Source organism: Sylvia atricapilla, chromosome 8 (assembly GCF_009819655.1).
Source record: "Sylvia atricapilla isolate bSylAtr1 chromosome 8, bSylAtr1.pri, whole genome shotgun sequence".
Taxonomy (NCBI): Eukaryota; Metazoa; Chordata; class Aves; order Passeriformes; family Sylviidae; genus Sylvia; species Sylvia atricapilla.
The window spans coordinates 23,024,331-23,046,809 of record NC_089147.1 but is presented as its reverse complement, the minus strand read 5'-3'; the positions used below and the strand labels follow the sequence as shown (position 1 = coordinate 23,046,809).

The 22,479-nt window shown below is 36.1% G+C and overlaps 1 protein-coding gene across 11 annotated transcripts in view; it reads left to right on the top strand.

The window, feature by feature from the left end:
• Window positions 1-22,479, top strand: part of KCNMA1 (potassium calcium-activated channel subfamily M alpha 1) — a 426,168-nt gene that overhangs the window by 232,358 nt on the left and 171,331 nt on the right. For all 11 annotated transcript variants that reach the window (XM_066324114.1, XM_066324113.1, XM_066324110.1 and 8 more), the window contains exons 4-5: window positions 14,929-15,022; window positions 15,939-16,050. In XM_066324114.1, the coding sequence (XP_066180211.1) occupies window positions 14,929-15,022; window positions 15,939-16,050 (206 nt within the window). The remainder of the gene's footprint in view (window positions 1-14,928; window positions 15,023-15,938; window positions 16,051-22,479) is intronic.

Here is a 22,479-nt window from a genome sequence, read left to right as displayed (position 1 = left end):
TCTGAACTCTCTGGAATCAGGCTATGCAGTACTGTGCCTAATGTACATGATTTAGAGCAGGCTGGGTGGTCACTATAATCCCAGTCACACTGCTATATTCAGTGCAACTGTGAAGGTGAGTAAGGTAAAGGCAAGTCAACACAAGTTCTGAAAAAACCCTGCTATATTCAGCAGAGATGTCTTTTACTAGAAAAGCAGCAAAAGGTGACCAAATAAGTCACTCATATCAATGCATCCCTTATACTGTCCATATTCATTTAGTTTGGTTGATTATGCATTCAAACCAGTGAAACTTGTGTTTTTTGGATACTGTGCACTGCATTGAAAAAATTCACCTCTGCATATCTGTGTGTTTGTGATCTTTAGTTATTCATCAGTTACTGAACATGTCGGACATTTTGAAGTTGCTCTGTATCTCATTATTTCATCTTTTTTTCTTCAAAATACACTGAAAATTCAAGTTTGCTTTGGAATCTCAAATGAAATTATTTTGAATGAAATAACAAAATGCTTATTTAAAAGAACCGATTGGATTTCAGACTGGTTACTGTAATTTATAATTCCTTCTCCCTCTTCTTTCTCATCCTTTTTGTCCTTCTTTCCAAGCATCTTCTCCCCCATCCCTGAGTAATACTGGTGCTATGTACAGTATTTTGTTTACAGTAGTATAAACATTCTCAGCCTGTGACTTCATTGCTGAAATAACTCACCTCTTTCATATCAACTCTTACCTAGGAGCCGTACAGCAGACTCATTGATGTAGGTTTTTTTCTGCATGGCAGCCCAGGCGAAGCTGGTTTCATTGCATGATGCAACTTCACCTTTTTTGGTTGTCTATGGGATTAATTATAACCTATTCTTGTATTGCCTGTGCATGCCAATGTGCTTACCATAATGATGTATACACTGAATGCAGTCTAGAGCATTAAGTGCATGAAATGGAATTAAAAGCAAAGGCAAAACCATAACATTAGAAAGTTTGAGCAAATGTAAATTTTGCTTATCACTAACTTTAGTTAAGCTGTTATAGAATGACTGGGACACAAATATGTATCAGGTCTATGTATTTAAAATTTCCAGCATATTACAGTAGTTTATTGACTAGATGCACAATTTTGGTCAAGATGTGAGGAGGAAAGGATGTACTAACTACCCTGTTGTGACAAGGACTGAGTGCTGCCAGTAGTATCAGAAAGATAAACCTTGCCCTGCTGTCGACTTCAGCAGCAGGTGACAGTGAAAAGAGGTAAGATTGTAAATAATAATCTATTGAAATTGAGAATTTGGGAAGCATTTTAACTGCAACAGGTTTTTGGGGTTTTTAATGATAAGTAACTTGTAAAATAATTTAAAATGTATTGATTTACAAAACATGTGGTGACATTCCATATGAAGAATTGTAACCCTGCTGGAAGTTTCCTGTGCAAATGACATTATGACCATTCTAAGCAATTTATTATTTATATGTTCTTATATGTATTCAAATGAACCTTTCATCAGTACGGTATGAGATGTGATTGAATTCTAATCCTATTTTTTCCTGATAAAATGATGGAACAGCAGTCCATGAAGTGACTTGAAACACAGTGTCTGAACACAATATTCTAGTGCTCTTAATCAGTGCAAACGTTTAGTGTATGCTCTGAAGTTACACTTTGTGCTCTCCTTGTTGTCAGAATTAGTGCACAGATTTCAAATTATATTAATCTTGATGAGTAGGTACTATTGACTTTATAAATTTAACTTTGAGGGCCTATAATATAGAATGCTATGATATTTGAAAAATGATCTTGGAAAACGGGTGTATATGAACTGAAAATCTGTTCTTAGTGTGTACTTTTAAGCAGGTGACTTAATAGAAACATACAATATATTCCAAGTAATAAAGAAAAAATGGAAGTAATTTCTACAACTTTTGTCATGTCATCCAAATGCTGATACTGTGCTTCTCTAAGAATGTGTGTTATTTAGGATTACTTAGGATTTTATTTTTTTTATATTAGGGGGTCCATATAATGGCAGTCACTTCCCCCCGCCCCCACCCTTTACTATGAAGGAAAATTCTTTTAGTACTCTAAACCAGGTCAATCCATATCTGTACAGTACATGAATTTCTTCCTGCTCTCAGTATAAAGGGATTATTATACCAGTCCTTTTGCCTTTCCAGTAGCTCAGTGTGTAAGCTTAGCTACACACCCATTCTCTCATGTACAGCAACCAGTATAAAAAGGTGATGGATGTTACAGTACAAACCATTTTGAGAGGTGTTAGGAACAAAAGGCCACTATATATTAATTTTTAACACTACTATAATCCTCTTCTTATATTGATGTAAAGTACTTTTATATCAGGCTTCTGATAATTGAGTTGAGCAACTGCTACAGCTGTAGGCAATTTCTTAGTCCATTTGTTAATGGAGATAAAGTTACTGCTGAAAAAGAAAGGCACAGTGTCATTAATCTGCCTAAAAAGGGCCTTGCCTTCCCCATTTAGAAAAACCACTGGGTGAGACTGTCAGTCAGGCTTCAGGCTCATTTTCTTCTGAAAAGTTTAAGTATTTTCTTAATTTCTTCTTTGTCTAAACTTCTCTTATTCTTTTGGGAAGTAAATGTGGCTATTCAGTCAGTCTTTCATAGAGTCAGCATTTTGCCTGAAGCATATGGTAATTGCACTTAAGATGGTGGTGGTAAATTATCAGGTGCCACAGCTGTGACACAAGTTTTCTAAGAAGGAAAATTTACTAGATTGCAGTTATATACATGTGGAAATTAAGCCGCAGCAGAGGAGTTTATGGGTAGAGGAACTGTGTAATGTGTTTCACTCAAAAGAGGTACATGTGACAAAGACTCTTCAGGGGTCTAGGTTAAAAAAAAAAAAAAAGGGGGGGGAAACTGGTGGAAGGGATTGTTACAAGAGTTAATGTATGCCAGGAGTGAATGTGGCCTTGATTATGCTCAGAGTTGGTTCAAGGCAGAGGAATTTAAACAGCTATACTGTGATGCTCAGTGTATAATCAAAGATTTTAAATCGTTACTCTTGGTAGTTGGAAGGTTTTTTACTTCAAGTCCCCATTCAGTATTCGATTTATTTCTCACCATTCATTTATTACACTAGTAAAGTGTAACAAGTATACAGATACAGGCTTCCTTGTGACAGGTTAGAGGGATATACTACACCTCTCAAGTTTGGAAGGGGAGCAGCTGAGCTGCATGACCTGAGGTACCCTAAATGTACCTTAGGTATTAATTGAGCAAGGTGATTTAAAGAACCCTTATACTGATGGGGTAGGTAAGGCTGAGAGGTCCTCATGAGGAATGAGAGGGGGAGTCTGAAATGATCAAAATTCATTTGAGACTAATATGTTTTCTAATTTTGTGTAGATTTTTGGGAGGCTTTTACATGGTTCATGTTAGCCTTCATTTGAAGTAGGAAAAAGTGTATCCTGCCTGGTATAACTGTCTATCAGGACTGCTTTAGAATTACTATTAACACAACATGACTAGGTTTTTAGGGTTACTAATAGATTTGGACCATTAGATAGCCTGACCAAAGAAGCTGATCCAGTAATATAATGTCTGTTTTCTACCACTTTGCAATACTTCTGACTTCCATTGCTCATTTACATTATTCGCTGCTGTTAAAGTCAAATAATATACCGTAGGCTGGAGTTTATTTTTACTCAGTAAAACTAGAGAGTAGCCAGTTATTTTTCATCACAGGAGGAAATTCTAGAAAAGACAGACAGATGAATGAACTGTAAGTATTTTTACACTCCAGTTTATCTGGTACTCTTGTCATTTTCAGTCAATGGTTGAAATTAGACTAAATTTCGTTGGACAACATTATTTTTTTAGAGTTACAGTATATAAGCTAGCAAGAAATATATGGAAAGTGCATTCAGGATTGTCTGTAGGAATCAGTTATGCATAGCAAACAGAAAATTAGAGCTCAGCTCTGCTGATATACAGAAAAAATTAATTTATAATCATCGAGGATAGATGGAGAACATTCTAATTTTTCTTTATTGTATATATTTTTTCAAATAATTCAGTCAGATGAGGGAGAATTTTAAAAGTTGGATGACAGTATCAACAGAAGAGAATAATAAAAGTCACTGAGATGGAGGAGTAGTTGGAGCTAGAAATGCATGATGCTGGGCTGTTGAAAACTGAATCTGAGGAAAGTGAATAGCAAATGTGAAAAGCACTGTTGGGTAATTTCAAGAGGTGACAGCTGCAAGCAAACAGAGCAAGGAATCTCAGGAACAGAGCAAGGAATGTCAGGAATTCGCTTTTGCTGCACGGTAAGAGTAGCTATAGAAATATGAAATTTATTCAGACATTTCTCTAGAAGTTCAATGGTTTGTAGGCCCTCCCCTACAGAAGGAGGAAATTTTAGAAATATCTCATATATAGATCATCCTCTTTATTCATGCAAATGCAGGTACTTCAAGTGGGCTGTATAAGCCAGGCTGAAAAGTATTTACTGTTTTAAAAATCTGAGATTCACCATGTCCCCAAAGAATCTACTCCAGTGTTTATCAGTGTGTTGTAATTGAAAGTTTTATGCTGCTGATGTACTTCTCACTAATTTTATTCATTTCCATTCGTTAATGAAGTGTCAACATGGAATGGGGAGTAGTATTCATATGAGTTGCTAGCATTTTCCTGTAACCAATTATTTTTTCTGGGGTAAGCAGCTACAACAACTTATGACTCGGAGACAGACTTTGATAAAAACTATTGGGTAACAATTAGACAAGTAATAGAAAGATATTATGAAGAAGAGACATTATCAAAATTATCAACTTTAGTAAATAAGGTGTGCAGTTCAACCAAATCCTACTTAATGCAATCAGTATAAGAGATAACACTGAAGTGGCTTATTAAAATTAGTCCAAAAAAGTAAGTTTAGTTGAAACAGTATACTCATATTATTCTAATTAGACTGTTAGTATTCTCATTAAAAATCCTTTATATTAAAATTGAATCCTTTATATGTAATTAAAAATGTGGTCCCAGTCATTGCTGTGCTGTCATTTTTCTAGAATTGATTTGTCATTAGGGAGATTGTTTTGTCAAGGTAATGTCATGCTATTTTTATTTGCTCATGTTAGCTCATGATGAGCAATAAATGAATTTAACACAAAATTATATAAGGTCTTTCTACTTCTCTATGTGGTTCTCAGCAAACTTTTTCAAATTAAGTTGTATTAGAATTACAGTCTTAGTGGTGTATTTTGCAGGAAAGCACCTATTCTGTCTTTTATATGCTACTGAAAGAACTTGGAAGTTATGGAGAAGGATTTTTAGACCATTCCCTTATGCCTTTTTAGCAACGAGTTCCTGGGTGTTTAGCTGTTCTTCAGGGACCTTCCTTTGACTTCTGTTTGAAAAATTAGAAAAGACACATGCTGCAGACAGCAGTGAATACACACACATCCTGAGGGTATTATTATGTTGTTTTCAGAGCGAGCAATTTTAATGCATTTTTTTCTGTATATCCCAACAGTTCAATATAAAATTACAAGCAGAATTTTTTTGTTATCATACATAGTTTTGTGTTTAGGCTAAGGAAATTAGCTCTGCCCAATCTGATTTTGCTTGAGTGTTGAATGTTGGCTTATGTTTTACTAGGGGGTCTGTGAAGAAGCATGATGTGCTACAAATTAATGGAAAACTTGAGGAAGGGAGATGAAGTCTGACAGCATTATGCTGAACTTCACAGAGTTTTATTAGTTCATTTAGGTAAAATAATTAGCAATGTTACTTTACTGTCACTTGGTGTGTTGCCAGTTGCAAATAGCTCTGTAAATTTGGCAGCATTAGATGGGCATCAGGAAAGCAGACCTTTGTTCTGCAGTTGTACCAACTAAATTTGCTTCCTAATTTTGTATGTAAATATGATAGAAGTTTAAAATTTGGAGCTTCTCTTTCTCTCACACTGAAAATCCATCTTTGTCTTAGTTTTTAAATTGAATTAGTTTTGTATAAAAATTGCCAAGTCACAGCATTTAAATATATCTTTAAATTTTAAACAAATTTAAGTCAAATGGGAAAATACGAACAACATAATCTTTCAAGCCCCATTCTTTAAGCCCCACATGATGCAGGGAACTGAAAAAACCAAAAGAAAAAACACCAGCTCTGATTCTGAGAAAAATGTTTATGAAAGATACAGTTGTACCAATTTAATACTGATTGATCTGGTTTCGTTGTTGGGTTTTTTTTTACTTCTGATATTAGAATTTTTTTTTAAGGAGGAGGATAAAGAAACCTGTTCATTTTACCCCAAATTAATCTGAGAGCTTGTCAAGGTTCCCCAGTGTGGTAGGGAGATTGCATTGAAGGGCTTAGTTGTAGATAACATTTGCAGAACAGATGAGTCATGATGCACTTGTTTAATTAGGTTAGAAATAGAAGGGCAGTATTCTAATCCCAGCTTGTGATCTGTCAGACTTCAAAGAATAATGGAAGATGATGTAATAGAAATTAAGAAAGGGAAGTAAGGACAGACGTTTAAAGTGTTCTTGGGTTTTTTTCTGAAAACAGGGTACTTGCAAATTATAAGGTGTAGGTTAAACACAGCATAAGAAATTTTGAAAGATAGCTTTATTTCACATTATTTGGCAGTTTTATTTTGATCAGATTTATATTTTAGTTATTTTAAAATGAAACAAAGAGGATTATGATTATCAAAGTAATTCAGAGACAGCTTAGTGTGTAGGAGCCTAAGATCATCAAAGTATTTTCAGAAGGAATGTGAGAGGTGCATATCAAAGTGGAGCGATCACTCCACATAGAGACTGCATAAATGGAGATGGAAACAAAGACTGTGAAACAGAGTAATCCAAAAGTAATTCATCACATGCTGAAGTTGTGGAGTTTCTGAGTGGAAAGACCAATATGGTTTAATCCATTAATCAAAGGAGAGTCAGAATTGAGAATTAGAAGAGTGCTTGGCAAAGCCCCAAGAATTTGACAGTGAAACACTTTGGGAGCAAAAAGTTCACCCTCTCTCTTTGTGCATAGGAGAAACAGCTAAGAATTTAGATGTAAGGGGTTGACTGGTGAAATAGGATTTAAATGTATATAATATAAGAAGATACAACAAAATGATCACAACATCATCCTCAGCTATCAGGCCATAACCGTCTATGAAATTTATTGAAAAAGGCATTGTTCCTCCTTCACTCACTGGTTCCAGGTGCACAAAACCTCAGCAAAATATCTCTAAGTGGTGATGTAATGATCCCACAGAGTTTTATGGACCCAAGTCTTAGGGCTGTGATGGCAGATCACATGGCACTTCTGTGGGCAAAGTGGATCTTCACCTTGCCTTCGCCAATGCCTTGTTCCAGTGATCCAGCTGGCTGTCCTTCCTCCTTGGGAAGGAACCCAACTTAGCTCTGCCTGCATTTCCTGCAGCACTAAGTGGAAGTGCTGGCAGCAAAAGTTCCCCAGCGGTGTGCCAGAGCATGAAGTAATTAAAGAGATATTTGTGATCAAAAATTCAATTAGTGCTATGTCCCAAAGGTTTTCTAAATGGATGCATTTACAAGATGCATTTAACAGGCATCTTGTATTTTGGAGATGAATACAGATACTGTAAGAAAATAATTATTTTCTTACTGTGGGACTCATTGGGTTAATAAATGGAAGCCACTTGAAGTAAGAAGCAGTATGTTTTGCTCTCTGCTCCTTTTAAGATGTTTGACATCTTTGATTATAATTTAGTCTTGGAGATTTGTTTTAATTATGATATTTGTCCCTGAGGTATATATTTGATAGGCATCTTTGTTATTTTGCTATATGTTCATGCCTGTTTCAGTAAAGAAGATTTTAACTGCTTATTCCCTTCTGGGCTGTGTGACTAAACCGTAAAGGTGCAAACTCTTCTGCATTGAATGAAAAATGCTTTTACTAAATGATATATGTGGCTTTTCTGTAGTTTTACTTTAGTACTACATACTGAAACAGAGTTAAAAAGCCTAACCATAACCAACTTAATTTTCTTCTTTGCTGTACTGTTCAAAATATGTATTAAAGGAGTATAAACAGAGACTGCTATATCAAATTTGTGCCAGATTTATTTTTTTACTCTAGGCTTCATAAAATTTGGTTTGCTCTAGAAGGAAATTTGATATTAAAGAGGAGCTTCCAGTAAAACAAAATTATTTGGAAAAAAAGAGACCACTTTAAGCAGTTTTATGAACAAAGAAAATTTACATGCCCAAATTGATACATACTAATTGCACTGAAATACAGTTTGAAAGTGCAGTGAGTGGAATGTCTTCAAGTGATTCAATACTAATGAAATTCTAAATATTGAGTGGTTTCTCTTATTTATTTAATTAGTGTTATTTATGTTTTAGCAGCATCAACTGGTATTCCTGTACATAGCTATAATTTAATTTTAAAATCTACTCTCATCAATGGACATTCCTTCTGATGAAAAGTGCACATTACTGGTTTTTTTATATAATATATTGTTATGCAGTCCAAAAATTGTCATGAATATGGGAAATAAAAAACTTACTGATATTTCATATCATCAGTTCTTTAAGTTTTATATTTTATTTTATTGATACTAAGAATTAAAATATATTTTATCTTGTTTCTGTAATGGATTTGGCTTTTCCTCCACCATTCAGAAAGCATTTTTGCAAAAACTAGAATTGTAAATTCGGAAAACTCCCTGATTTTCTAAAATTTTCAATAGCTGCTTAAAGTTCTGAAGTTGTAGCAGCTTTAGTAAGATATTAACATCTGTACTTTCTGGAAGTCGCAGTAGAAGTAAGTTTCTTCTGTGGTGGTTTATGGAAGTTTTAAATACTTATCTTCGAAACACTGACAAAATGCAACTAGATTAATATGTTTTAAAATAAACACTTCCTCTTTAAAAAAAATAGGTAAAAAATGGCAGCCAGCTTAGTATTTGCGTGCCTTGTCATTTAAAGAACTAGGAAAAAAAAGGCAAAAAACCCATCCAGAGCAGACTGACACGATGGGCTAAAAATACAAGAGTCCACTTCCTTACCTAGGAAGAATGAGAACTGTAAATTGTGTATTGTATAGTTCTTTCAAGTGTTGAATTGGGTGTACAGAAGCTTTCCCATTATTGTGGGGAACATTTTACGTAAAGTCATGCAGATAGCTGTCACTGTTATTATAAAGCTGGTCTAGAGTCTGAGTGAACATAGAACTCCTTCTCCTTGTTTCTGTGTGGTCACAAAGGCAGTGCCTGCACTATGACAGGGATTGTTGGTTCATACTAAGGCTTTGATCTCAAGTTTGCAATGGGCTTTACAGCTCCTATCAGGTGGTAAAATGGCACAGTAAAAACCAATCAAGTTATTTTCAACTCTGCTGCAATTTCAAAAATCCTGGAAATATATTAACTCTTCTGTGGGAACTTTCATGTTAATATAGTCACAGAAACAATTAATTTCAGAAAACATTAAAAAGCATGTTTTGCTCTCTTCCACTCATTTTATGACTATTCAAGGAATAATTCCAGTAGAAACATTTTGATGCCTTAGAAATATTTTAAGCCAACCAGAAACAAGCAAGAATAATAAATACATGATGTAAACTGTTGACAAAAATAGTTCTTTAAAGAGCAGTAAATTCTTTTGAATTGAAGTGACAAGTGGTACATTTTGTGGTAAAAGTGTCCTGCAGAGTGTTGGCTTCACTGTTGATTGCAACAAAGCTTTAAGGATGCTGGGAACATTTGTCAAAATTTAGCCCCATATATGTAAAATTAAATGGAATTATTTTGTTACCACTCTTGTAGTCAATTCTGCTCATTGAAGTAGATCATGCTTATTATAACTGTAGAACTGGGCTTTGTTAACTACCAGGTTTTTTGGTAAAAAATGTGTAGATAATCAATGATGCTCTTTCAAAGTACTTATAAATATTAGAGAATCATAGAATCATTTATTTTAGAAATTACCTTTAAATTCTCCACAAAACTATGTCTCTACGTGCCACTACTATACATCTTCTAAGTACCTCCAGGGTTGGTGACTCAACCACTTCCTTAGGCAGCCTCTTTCAATGCGTGAAAGCATTTCAGTGCAAAATCGTTTCCTAATATCCAGTCTAACCTTCCCCTGGCACAACCTAGGCCGTTTCCTCTTGTTCTCTCACTTACATTTGCGAGAAGAGATCAACCCCCACCTTGCTACAAACCCCTAGGGAGTGGTCGAGAGGGATAAGGTCCTTTCTTAACCTGCTCTTCTCCAGGCTGAACTTCTCCAGTCCAGTGCCCTCAGCCCCCCGGTGCTGCAGACCCTTCCCTAGCTGTTGCCCTCCTCTGGACTTGCTCTCTTGCAGTGTGAGGCCCGGAGCTGGACACAGCACTCGAGGTGTGGCCTCGCCAGTGCTGAGTACATGGGGATGGTCCCTTCCCTGGTCCTGCTTTGGCCTCCTTGGCTGCTTTGGCACATGCTAGCTCATGGTGAGCTGATCAGCAACCTCACATCCTTTTCCAATGAACCGTCACAGCTGCTCTTCTCCATGGGTGCCTGTAGCACTCCATGGGGTTGTTGTGACCTAAGTGCAGGACAAGACATTTGGCCTGTTGAACCTCAAAAAATGGGCCTCAGCTCATGGATCCAGCCTGTTCAGATCCCTCTGCAGAGCCTTCCTACTCTGTAGTAGACCAACACTTCCACTCAGCTTGGTGTTGTCTGTGAGCTTACTGAGGACTCGCTCAATTCCCTTGACCAGATCTTAAATCAAGATACTAAACAGCACTGGCTCCAAAGCTGAGACCTGGGGAACACCATTAGTGATAAGACACCAGGTGGGTTTGACTCCTTTACTACACTCCTTGGGCTCAGCCATCCAGCCTGTCTTTTACCCAGCTAGTCCAAGCTATAATTAGCCAGTTTCTTCAGTAGACTGCTGTGGGAAGTGGTGTAAAAACTTGACTTAAGTCTAGGTAGTCACCCTCTACAGCCTTTCCCTCATCCACCAAGCAAGTCATCTTGTCATAGAAGATCAGATTCAGAGCAGCACTGCCTTTCATAAATCCAAACGAACTGGACCTAACCCTGTGGTGTCCTACTTGTGCTTTGTGCTGGTACTCACCATGTTCTTCCCCATGACCTTCCCCAGCACCAAGGTCAGGCTGACAGGCTTGTAGTTGCATAAATCCTCTTTCTGATCCTTCTTGTATATGGGTGTCCCATTTCCTAACTTCCAGTGAGGTGAGACCTCTCCAGTTGATCAGTTCTGCTGATAAATGATGGGAGGTGGCTTGGTGAGCACTTTCAGCAGTTCCCTCAGTATCTTTGGGTGGATTCCATGCAGTCCTCTCAATTTCAGTCTAAATGGTGTAGTATTTCTTTGACCATTTCCCCTTGAATTGGGGGGGCTTTATTCTGCTCCCCGTCTGCCTTCCAGCTCAGAATGCTGGGCACCCAGAGAACAACTGGTCTTGCTGAGCTGAAGACTGAGGCAAAGCAGGTATTAAGTACCCCAGACTTCTCATTTTTTGTCACTATGTTTCCCACCCATCCAATAAAAGATAGAGATTCTACTTAGCTCTCCTTCTGTTGCTAATATATTTCTAGAAACATTTTTTATTGTCTTTTGTTCCTGTAAACAGATTTGGTTCTAGTTAAGCTTTGGCCCTTCTAATTTTCTCCCTGCATAACCTCAAAATGTCCTTGAAGCCGCCCCCTGAGTTGCCTGGCCCTTCTTCCAAAGATGATACTCTCTTATTCCTGACTTCCACCCAAAGTTCTCTATTCAGGAAGGCTGATGGTCTTCCCTGACAGCTTGTCTTTTGACATGTGGGGATGGTCTGCTTCAGCACATTTAAAATTTCCTTCTTGAAGCATGTCCACCCTTCCTGGACTCCTTTGCCCTTCAGGACTGCATCCCAAGGGCCTTTCTCAGCATCATAAACAGGCCAAAGCCTGCCCTCTGGGAGTCCAAAATAACAGTTCTGCTGGCCCTTCTTGTTATTTCTGCAGGAATCAAAATCTATTGCTTAGTGATTGCTGTGCCCAAGACAACCTCCAATTGTCACATCACCAACCAGTCTCTGTTCAGAAAACAGCTCTGGTGGCATTCCCTCCCTAGCTGGCTCATTTACCACATGTGCACATCAGGTGTTGGAATATTGGTCCTGCCACTTTTTTAGGGAGAGGCACCCATTGCATTTAGAGTTCCATCATTACTGTAATTTTTATCCAGTTATATTAAATCTTACCTGTCATCGCTAGTATGCTGGTAATGGATTTTATCATAGTTTCTCCTGTCTTTTTGCAATATAAATATACGCAACTATGCTTACATGGAAGGGGAATAAAAATAATAGTTTTTATTAGTCTGTTGTCTTTCTTCAAAAGTGAAACCTTTGCTGCCCTAATAGGGCGAAATCCCATAGGACATGCCACGTGCTTTTGATATAAACCAGGGAGTTTTATTAGTATTATTACTGGTTCTGGAGACCCTAGTACATTACTAAGAAGTATAGCAATTCTGGTTTTGGGAAACTTGATGTAAAGATAAATTTTGAATTGGCTTCCTTTCTGTAGCAGGCTGAATTAATTGTGCATTGATAAACATTAGTGGTCATATTTTTCTGTCAGATCAAATGTGAGCTACTGATGAAAACAAACAAACAAAAAAAAAATTCAAACCAAAAATTTAATTTAGAATGTTTAAAATCTTTTATAATACATCTCTGAAAAAAATTAATAATTTCTTCAGAGTCATGCCCTTCTGACAAAATTATAATTTGAAATTAAAAAGAGAGGATGTTGTGTTTGTCTTTGAAATGGATAACTCAAACATTGAAAGAGAGGGATGATCTTTGAAATTGAGAAAGTTTGAAGGATGTGACTAGCAGAAACAGCAGTTTTGGTATTATGTGAACAAAAGTCACAAATCAGAATTGTCTTCCAGTGTGTTAAATGTTTTCCAAAAAAAATGAAGATATATTTTACCTTAGGTGATTTGTCAGATTCTGCAGGTTTTTGTAAAGGACAGTGACACAAAAGTACAGCTGTAAGCTGCAACCTTAGCTGACCTTAACTAAAAATTGCTCTCTATCCTGGTTATAAGCCTGTGCAATTCCGTTCGTTTCAGTGAATTTCTCCAGCTTTTGCAGGAACCTGACCTGGAATTAAGGGTTAGTGTAGGGCTGTTGATTCTGTTCCTCTGTACTTCCAGTTGGCAGGGTGCATTGTGATTCAGTGTGTGGCCTACCTTATTTTGACAAAATCCTTTGTTCTCGTTAATGCCATACAGAAAATGATCCAGTTGAGTTCTCAGATTACAACCACTGTTCTTGTAGCTAAAACTGTGTTTGTAAAGTATGAGGTATTGTCTGCTGTCCTATATGTTAATGTTAACATTTGGCTTCTCTTTCCTTCTCCTCTTGTAAATCAATTTTATTTTAACTATAACAGAAGTGTCTCATAACTTCAATGTCTTTTCAAATAGCCTTTGTAAAACAATTTTTAAAAATTTTTCTATAGCACTGAAGCTTCTTAAAATATAAAGCTATTATACATCAAGGAGAATTTTGCTGCATACATTCATGCATCTAGAGACAGGAGAAAGCATGCCGTAATTAATTTGTTTGACCTGAAATGTATACAAGGAATGGAAAATTTGGCTGCATGTGTAATGACCTGGTAGTCCAGGTAATTTCCTTTATGCCTTAAGTTAGATAACTGACATTCATAACGCGTAGAATCTTGCTTGTTGAGCAGTCTAGCATTATATTTGCAGAACTACTGCTATACTAACTGGTATTACATTCACATTCAGTGATTTATTTGATGTAGAAAGCCGACAAATTTCTGCTTTTCTAAAAGGTTGTTTTCTAGGGCTCCAAATGATCAAATGATCTATGTTCTAGTTTCTCTTACAGTTGTGCTGAACACATGATCATTTGCAATATATGTGTGTATATATATATGTATATATGGTGGGACATTATGTATATATAGTATATACATCAACATATATTGAGACATGATTTTCACTCTGGTCTATGACTAGAACATTGGACTGTGGCTTCAACAACATGTTTTAGAAACCTCACGAATAAATCACTGATGATCCTTATGGAAGTTACCACCTTCCTTAGATAAAAGTGTATTTATAAAGTACCAGTTTGTATAGAGTAAGCTTTGGATCTGTCCCACTGTCAAATAGAGCATAAAATAATAAGCTAAAATTTGCAATGGCTGCCTGATACACACAAGGGTATTTTAATTAACTTGCATGCAGAAATTAACCCTTAGAGTACTGCTTCAAATTCTTCAATTTATTTTGTTATTTAATTTTACCAGTGGGCTATGCTGCTTTTCTACTCAGTTCATAGTACTGTACATAAAGTACATTAAATAGCCATACAAAAAAAAGAAGTGAGAAAAAGAAAAAAAAAATCCAATCAACTTCTTATAAACAAGGGATTCTACAAGACTAAGTACTCCAGGTTGCTGATGGGTAATGTATTCCTAAGCAACTATTTTTTGTTAAAGGTTTTATATTATGACATGAATTAAAAGCATGTAATGTTTCACCGTACCTGTGTGCTTGCTAGGTTTCTTCCTAAAGTATCATAGGTGTGTCTCCTTTAGAAAGAAGTCAGTTCTTTAAGGGTTAATGTGGGGTTAAGCAATCATGAGGTATTCTCCTGCTTGTCCTCTCCTAAAGGTATCTGCATGTTAATTCTCAAATATTACCTGAACAGGTGAATACAAACAATGTATGAATGACTAACTGAATGAATGAAGTAATTCCTTTGAAATGCTTGCTTGTATCTTGTAAACGACTGGAAAACAGAAACATGATTTCTGAATCAAGGTTTTTGATGAAATGCATACGATTTTCAGTGGAGTAGAAACTTATATACTGACAGTTTATTCTGATTTCTTTGTCTTTCAAATAGCCCAATAGAATCCTGCCAGAATTTCTACAAAGATTTCACATTACAGATCGACATGGCTTTCAATGTGTTCTTCCTACTCTACTTCGGCTTGCGTGTAAGTAGTGTGTCTTTGGTAGCAAAAGGCAGGGAGGGAATACAGCTGTTGTATATGGTGATGAAAATAGAGATTGTTTTTCTTTGAAAGAAACACAATTAACATCTTCTTTAATGCAAAAAGTATGAACATTGTTTTAGGATGGGTAAGGCAAAGTTTTAAGAGATAAAACTGTTCCGTTAAATATCTTTGTGTTATGCTTTTCCCCTTTATTTTGTGTATTTATATTTAATGTTTATATAAAGGAAATGTTTTCATTATTGTTCACTTAATAATCAAATGTGAATAGTAGTTTGACCTTATTTAAGCACATAGGCAAGTTCTAACTATGATGTCCTTGGCATCTAAGCTTGCCAGTTTCCCTGGGCGGATTTTGTATTCAGGAAGGAGAAATGACCACATTCAGTTCAAAAGACTGAAATGCTGCTGTAGTCCTAAACTATAGCTGGTAGGAGCCATCCTGCTGATCTCTGTACAGATAATAATGGGACTCCTTGTAAACCACTCTGTATTTAGAAATCTGTGAGCAGCAAATACATGATAAGACTACTACCAGCATATTGGTGGGCTAGAACAAAGGTGATGTCCTTTGAAATACTTCATAATTGCCTACGCTTTTCTAATGTTACTAATACATTGTCAATAAATGTGGAAAAATATTTTTAGCACAGATATTACAACTGATCATGTAGATGATATATCTCTTTATTTAGGTCTTTCATTTTAATCTCAGTGTGATTATCAAGAAATGCACAATACAGACCTCCTTGCAGTGAGACATGTTTTGTCTGGACAGACCTAAAACATCAGTTATTGCACTAACTTTTGAGTTTAATATTTTAGAACAGATACCTTCAATCAACCTGAGAATAATCTGATTCTTTCATCTCTTCCCGTCTTTTTTTGTTCTTTCCAGTTTATAGCAGCCAATGACAAGCTATGGTTTTGGCTAGAAGTTAACTCAGTGGTAGATTTCTTCACGGTCCCTCCAGTATTTGTGTCAGTATATTTAAACAGAAGTTGGCTTGGTAAGTACGATCGTTTTTACCTTTATAAAATTACTTGGATGTTGCACATTTTGGTGGAGAATTTCTTTTCCTTGTGTCATTGTGTAAATAGAAGAATGCTACCAAAGTTGTTTTCAAAGTGAATTTTAAGCAGAAAGCTGGATTTTGTCAGAAAAAGCACTTATTATATATATTTTGTTGCTAACTCATGAATATTATCTCCTACTCTAAGTGGTGGAGAACTCCATTTTGGAAGTACTGTGTAACATGAGGCTGTCTTTATCAAACCATGAATTTGATTTGTCTTAGCTTGCAACCTGAACAGGTGATCTAGATCATTCATTCACTGAACCAGATTGTCATGAATCATTGGCAAGAATGCAGTCAGTCTATTCTCACTGCATTTTTTGAGCCAGTGTAGCTGTATTCTAAATCTGCTGAAGCAACTGATTCAGGAGATACATTTAGACACAATATTTTTTGTTGGAATGCTAGGCGTGCATTAGAAAAAGTATGCCACATATAAAAGGGAATACAAAATGAAATAGAGGGGACACCGAAAAAAGTCCATAATGTGAAAAATGGAGTTTCTTGTACAAGTGTTATATGCTCTCTCATTAGGAAAAATGAAGGTCGAATCTTGTGATTTTTTTATTCAGAGAAAACTTCCTAAAAATGGCACAGTTTGTGATTGGCATGTCTTTAGACAACATATGAAACCTCACAGTTTGACAATTAATTCCTCCAGAAATACAGGCACTCATTATCCATGAAAACTAAAGAGAATAGTTATCTTAAATGTTTCATATGGAAAAGAAAATAAACCAGAGGGCCTTTAACAGTCAGAATATTTTCATCTTAATATAGAAGTGCAAAGATACAAAAATTACTGATGATATTTTGTTTTATGGAAAGAGATCAGTAAATTTATAACCACAGTAAAGGTCATATAACCATATCAGTGGTTATTAGTATGCCAGGGAAGAAAGTAGTAAAACAGCCAGAAAAGATCACTACACATCCTCATATGATTACTCCCTTTATCACATATCACCTCTGTCATATATGGAAAACTACATAAGGCTTTTTGAAAGAGAAAATGTCATACAGTTCCATATTGTGAGAGGAAATAAAATTTAAAAAGAAGGTATGTAAGTGAAAAATGTACTTATTCTTGGAAGAAAATTGCTGATTTCACTAGCTATAACTTAATCTCAGATTCCTTGCATTATGTGAATTAAAGGATGCATTTTCATTCTTGTGTGATGTATCAGTTTCCCAAAAACTTTGAGATTGAATACCCTTGGAGATGAAGGCTATCTGAGAGAATAAATAGAATCACAGAATACATTGAAAAGGAATATGAAATGAGAAAGTAGCAAGACCACAAACTCTGGGAAATGAGGCAGAGATAATTATTTGGAATGAATACCCTTCATGAAAGTGACTGTGTAATTGACTGACTCATGGTGACACAGCAATCCAACTAACTGTACTGACAGGGATAATGAGAGCGTTTGCACATTTAGCAGTTTCTGCTGCATAGATTTTATAAGTTTTATGTCAGTTTTCAGGAAGAGTTAAGCACTCACAGGGTTGAAAAGATTTCCATATATCTTAATTACACCAACATCACTTTATCTTGATTTCTTTTTTATGGCCCCACTTTGCCGATTTCCTCATGGAATCCTCCTGAGACATTTCTTACCTGCTGAGGCAAAAAACTGATGTGTTTTGTAATGTAGGAAACTTAGGAGTAACATATTTACAATGTTTTAGCTTTCCACCTGCTTCCAGAGGGGTTTTTGTTTTTGCTAAATCATCCTTAGTGAAATCATTCACTAATTCAGAAATGTGAATTGTTTGGATTCTTAACAAAGCTTTAATTTAGACCAGCAAGGTATTTTGAGAAGCTGTGATGAAAATATTTTTCAGTAAATATATCAAAGTGCATTAATGAAGACTGTATTGCTTTACACCTTTGAAAGAGATGGCTGAATTTACTGTCTGTAGAGCTCAAATTCTTTGATCATACGTGTAGGTAATACAGTGGTAGGACTGAGTATGTGAGTAGGGGGGAAGGGAGGGTGTTTAGGCCGTATTATTTAGTTTCAGGTTAGATACCTACCTTGCCTTTTTCTTTTATATAAGTATTGTATATGAGGGGGGTATCCTTCTGCTGAGGAGGATTCAGAATATATAAGTTGTGGGTTTTGCACAAGTTGTCCCTATGTGCATGTAGGATTAGGAGGGAGGTTTGCCTTTTAGTGAGGCAAGTAGATTAGGCACATTGCCTTAAGATCAGGCAATGTGAAAATGATTCAACATTGGCACATTTTAAGAATTTCTTAATGATTTAGCGGTATTCCTTTGTACGCTTTAGGCTTCAAGATCATTTAGGAGCTGAAATAAAATGCCCCATCTGGAGTATTGTGCATCAGGGTCTTTCCAGTTTATTTCATTATTGATTCGTGTCAGTCAGCTGTAATGAGTTCATTGAAGTAGTTGGCAGAATCAAAGTCCCCAGTGTGGCTCTCTGAATGCACAATTCTACAAGAGCTGTCCTGGTTTACTCAACTGACTAGTATCAGTATTGCCCCACAGTTTGAGCAGTATTTTAAAGAAATTAATCTATCCTAAATAAACAATAAACTTTGCCTTTGTAAGTGCTTACAGAAAGATATGAAGTATAGCAGAGGATATGTTCTGACTATATCATCTATTCATGTACTGTAGTGGAAAGCCAGTAGATTTTTTCTTTCTCATGCCAGTTCAGAAATGCCGTCATTGACCTATTATGTAGCTCTTAGGATGTGAAGCCTTCTCCTTTCCCTGCTACTCTTTTGTATTCAGCTTTTCTTAACATACATCCTTGCACCTTGAAATTCTGTATATAAAATAATTTTTCAATCAGTATTCATAAAGGATGTTATTTCAAATCTAGTCTTCTACCTAGATTCCAGTTTGCAGACAACATTTGATATTGAAAGACAGATCAGATTATGCTTTTTCCAAAGGTTTCTAAGGAATGTCATTATGATTGATATTTGAAGTAAAGCTGAAGGCAAGACAGCACTTCAAATCTGCAAACTACCAAATTTTTAGATTTGGTAAATCCTTCAGAAAGGGTTTCTATGGTATCATTTTTGCTTGCACAGGACAGCATAAGAAAAGGAAACACATGAAAAGAATGCATTTGGCATATGGGAAGAGCTACATGTTGTTGAAAGATTGGAGGAAGTACAGATAGGAAAATAAAATTAATAAATTTGTAATAATTCAGTGATATACAGTGCTTTATCGTGCTGTATAAAAATTTCTTACTGTCTGACTTGAAAACTGTACAGATATGAATGTCACATTTTTTGGATGCTCATTTTCATCTAGATCCCCATGACATTTTTCCAACACTGTTTTGCAAACAGTAGCATTTGTGTAGATATTTGCTCATAAACTATAGCTCTACTTTATAAAATCATATGTATTGCTTGCACAGTTCTGTACAAAAAACTTTCTAATAGTTTTCCAGGTGCAGGATTCTACAGAGTGGAGAGAATCTTCCCAAGGAAATAATGCTTTGTAGGTGATTTTGGGAGTGAATTTCTGCCAAATTATTTCAGTGCATTGCTGAGTTTGTATATTTTGTTCATAGTCTGAGTGAAGGTAGGCTGAAAGGGTTGTTGGAGAGAAAAGGATTTTCAGTGGGAGAAATAAGTTTCAAATTCATAACTTTTTCCTTTGGATAGCTTGCAGTCTGAAGAATTGTAGAGTCCTGCAACAAGTGAATGTTTATTTAGTAAAGATTTATTTAGTAAGGTTTTATTTAGTGAGGATTTAACAACACTTTACACACCACTTAAAACTGTTATTATATCCTCTGTGATAGCAAAGCCAATTCAAATAACTGAAATACCCTTCATCATGTACTTGTATGCCTGTGAGAAAGAAAATACTGATTTTATGAGCTGACTGTATTGAGCTAAGTGGCCTTGACAGGATTGCATTGTTAGAGGGGGATTTAACATAAGAAATAGGATCTTGGCTTCACATTTGCAAGAATATGCAAATGAGAAAAAAATCAGGCTTAGATTGGGATAATAATACAAAGATATTCATACAACATAACATATGATTTTGATAGTGTCTCATTATTGAATCAGAGAAATTAAAGATAAAAAAGATCTTTTAAACAATCTTACTTCCTTTTCCTGACTGTGTGCTTCATCTGTTCTACTGTACAGAATATCAAATGGTAGAAACTTTGTGATTCCTAGTAAATTCTATTATCAGGAAGATTTTTTTCTTTATCCTTATTCCCTGACATCCCTTTTAGTCTAGGTTGCTGCTGATGCTGACTTTTTTTTCAGGAAATAAGTTGAGCTATATAGTGGGTGGAAAAAGACAGACAACAGATGCAAATATAGACACATGCATAGAGAATCATAGAGAACAAATCTCTTCAGGTGGTGATTAGTGCAGTTAGGGAACGAGATCGTTTTTTCCAGTGGTTGCTCAGATTCTGTCTGGGTCCTGTTACAGACATTTTAATTAATTCTGGATGAGACTTGTTTCGGTATCAGTACCTGATCTGAGAAGAGTGTTTCCAACGACTCTGGTGGAAATTTAGCTTTCTTGGTGAGCTGGAGAATGAAATTGGTTTCCCACCATAGAGAGAGAGAAGACTGGGAGGAAAATTGGATGTGTCTTACTAAGATGGTTAAGGTGATGGTGTGAAGCCTTCTGCCCATCCACCAAGTGTTCTTCAAGATGGAGCTTTAGTTAAAAATCTGTACATGAAAACATTCATTTTAATATCATGTTGACTTGCCAAAATCTCTACGGAACAGCTCAAACCGAAACCATATTTGAATCTGTAGAACTCTTCATTCCTTTTGGAAAACTTGGGTAGTTAAGTGGAATTTAGTTACACTGACACAAAGTCGTCCTCTGATAGCTTGGTTGTAGGGATACCACTTTGACTTTGCAGTCGCTTACTGGATTTTAGTGCATCTACAGGTCTCAAAGCTCCCTTACTTAGCACCTTAAATTTGCAGTCATCTGCAATGACTTTATTGGCAAGTGTTGTGCATTTCTGCCATCTATTGGTGGAATCTTTGAATGCACATCCAAATTCTACAAATTTCTTGCAAAGCTAGTGTCTTTTATACAGCTTTGATGTGGGTTTTTTGGTCACTTCACTTACATTATGCCTTATTTTATTTATAATAGAAGCCAAATTCTCTAAGATTTCCTAGAAGAATTTAATTTTATGTACATGTGTACTGCTTTTGTGTATGGTAACATTTCTTTCTACACTTCAAATACCTTCAAGCAGGTATCAGTGAATTTCATGAAAAGACTTTTGAATGCTCAATGTGTTTAGTGATTTTTCATTAATCTGTCATTGAATGGACTGTATCACATTGGCATTGTATTGAAGATAATATTTTTGCTTTTTTCTAGGCACCTCAATCAGTTCAGGTTTCACAGGCCGTGCATATTTTGATAGGGCCCCACTTAAAGTAATACTTAACCTCCCAACAGGCATTTGAGTTGCTACAGTATTAAGACCAGAAGGTGACCTTGTGAAAAGTATACATTTGCCGAAATCAGTGACTGATTTTAGTGGACATTGGTGCATTCATTTGTGACTGTGCACTTCTCTCTCCTCCACTGACGAGAAGTCAAACAAGTAGCCAAAAGACCCTGGAGCAGAAACACAGGGACAGCACTAGTTTCAAGTGTCATTAGTGTCTGTCATCTGACATGCATAGAAACTGTGTTCGTGCTTCCCTACCTCTGTGAACTCAAAGCAAATGAGATAATTTAAATCAACTGTCCCCAGTCTGTCTCAGTGAGTGGTACTTAACATTGCACAGAAAAATGACCCTAAAACACTCTGATTTCTATTCTGCTCTGATGGAGAGGGGCGATAGGCAGGGGGAGGATCTTGATTTTTTCATGTGTGAATGAGTGGCAGGCTTACCCGAAAGTAGTCCTAATTTCTGAATTTTGAGAAGCTGTTGAAAGTTAATATCATAGCTGCTTCAAAAAGTGCTTCCTACTGTATTTGCCAGGCTGAATGGACTAGTTTGCCCGCTTTCATCTATAACATGACCGAGCAAGAATGTATCTTTAGTGGAAGAAAATAAATAATCCAGTCCTAAATTTATAGTTAAATACAAGGAACTGTTACCTATAAACAAATGCATATAGTTTGTTGCCATCCTGCTTTACATAGTTCTGAGTCCTGCTTGTCACCCACTCTCTTCCTTATCAAGCACTTCATCCTCTGGTATCCTTGCTTAGCATTATTAGACAGAATATGAATAGAAGCATTAAATAACTTAAGGTCAAGAACACATTCCTGACAAGACTTCCAGGGAGGACATGCCAGATGCATTTTAATACTCCCTGGGGTTTAGTCCATTAGTGAGTGCCATGGCAATG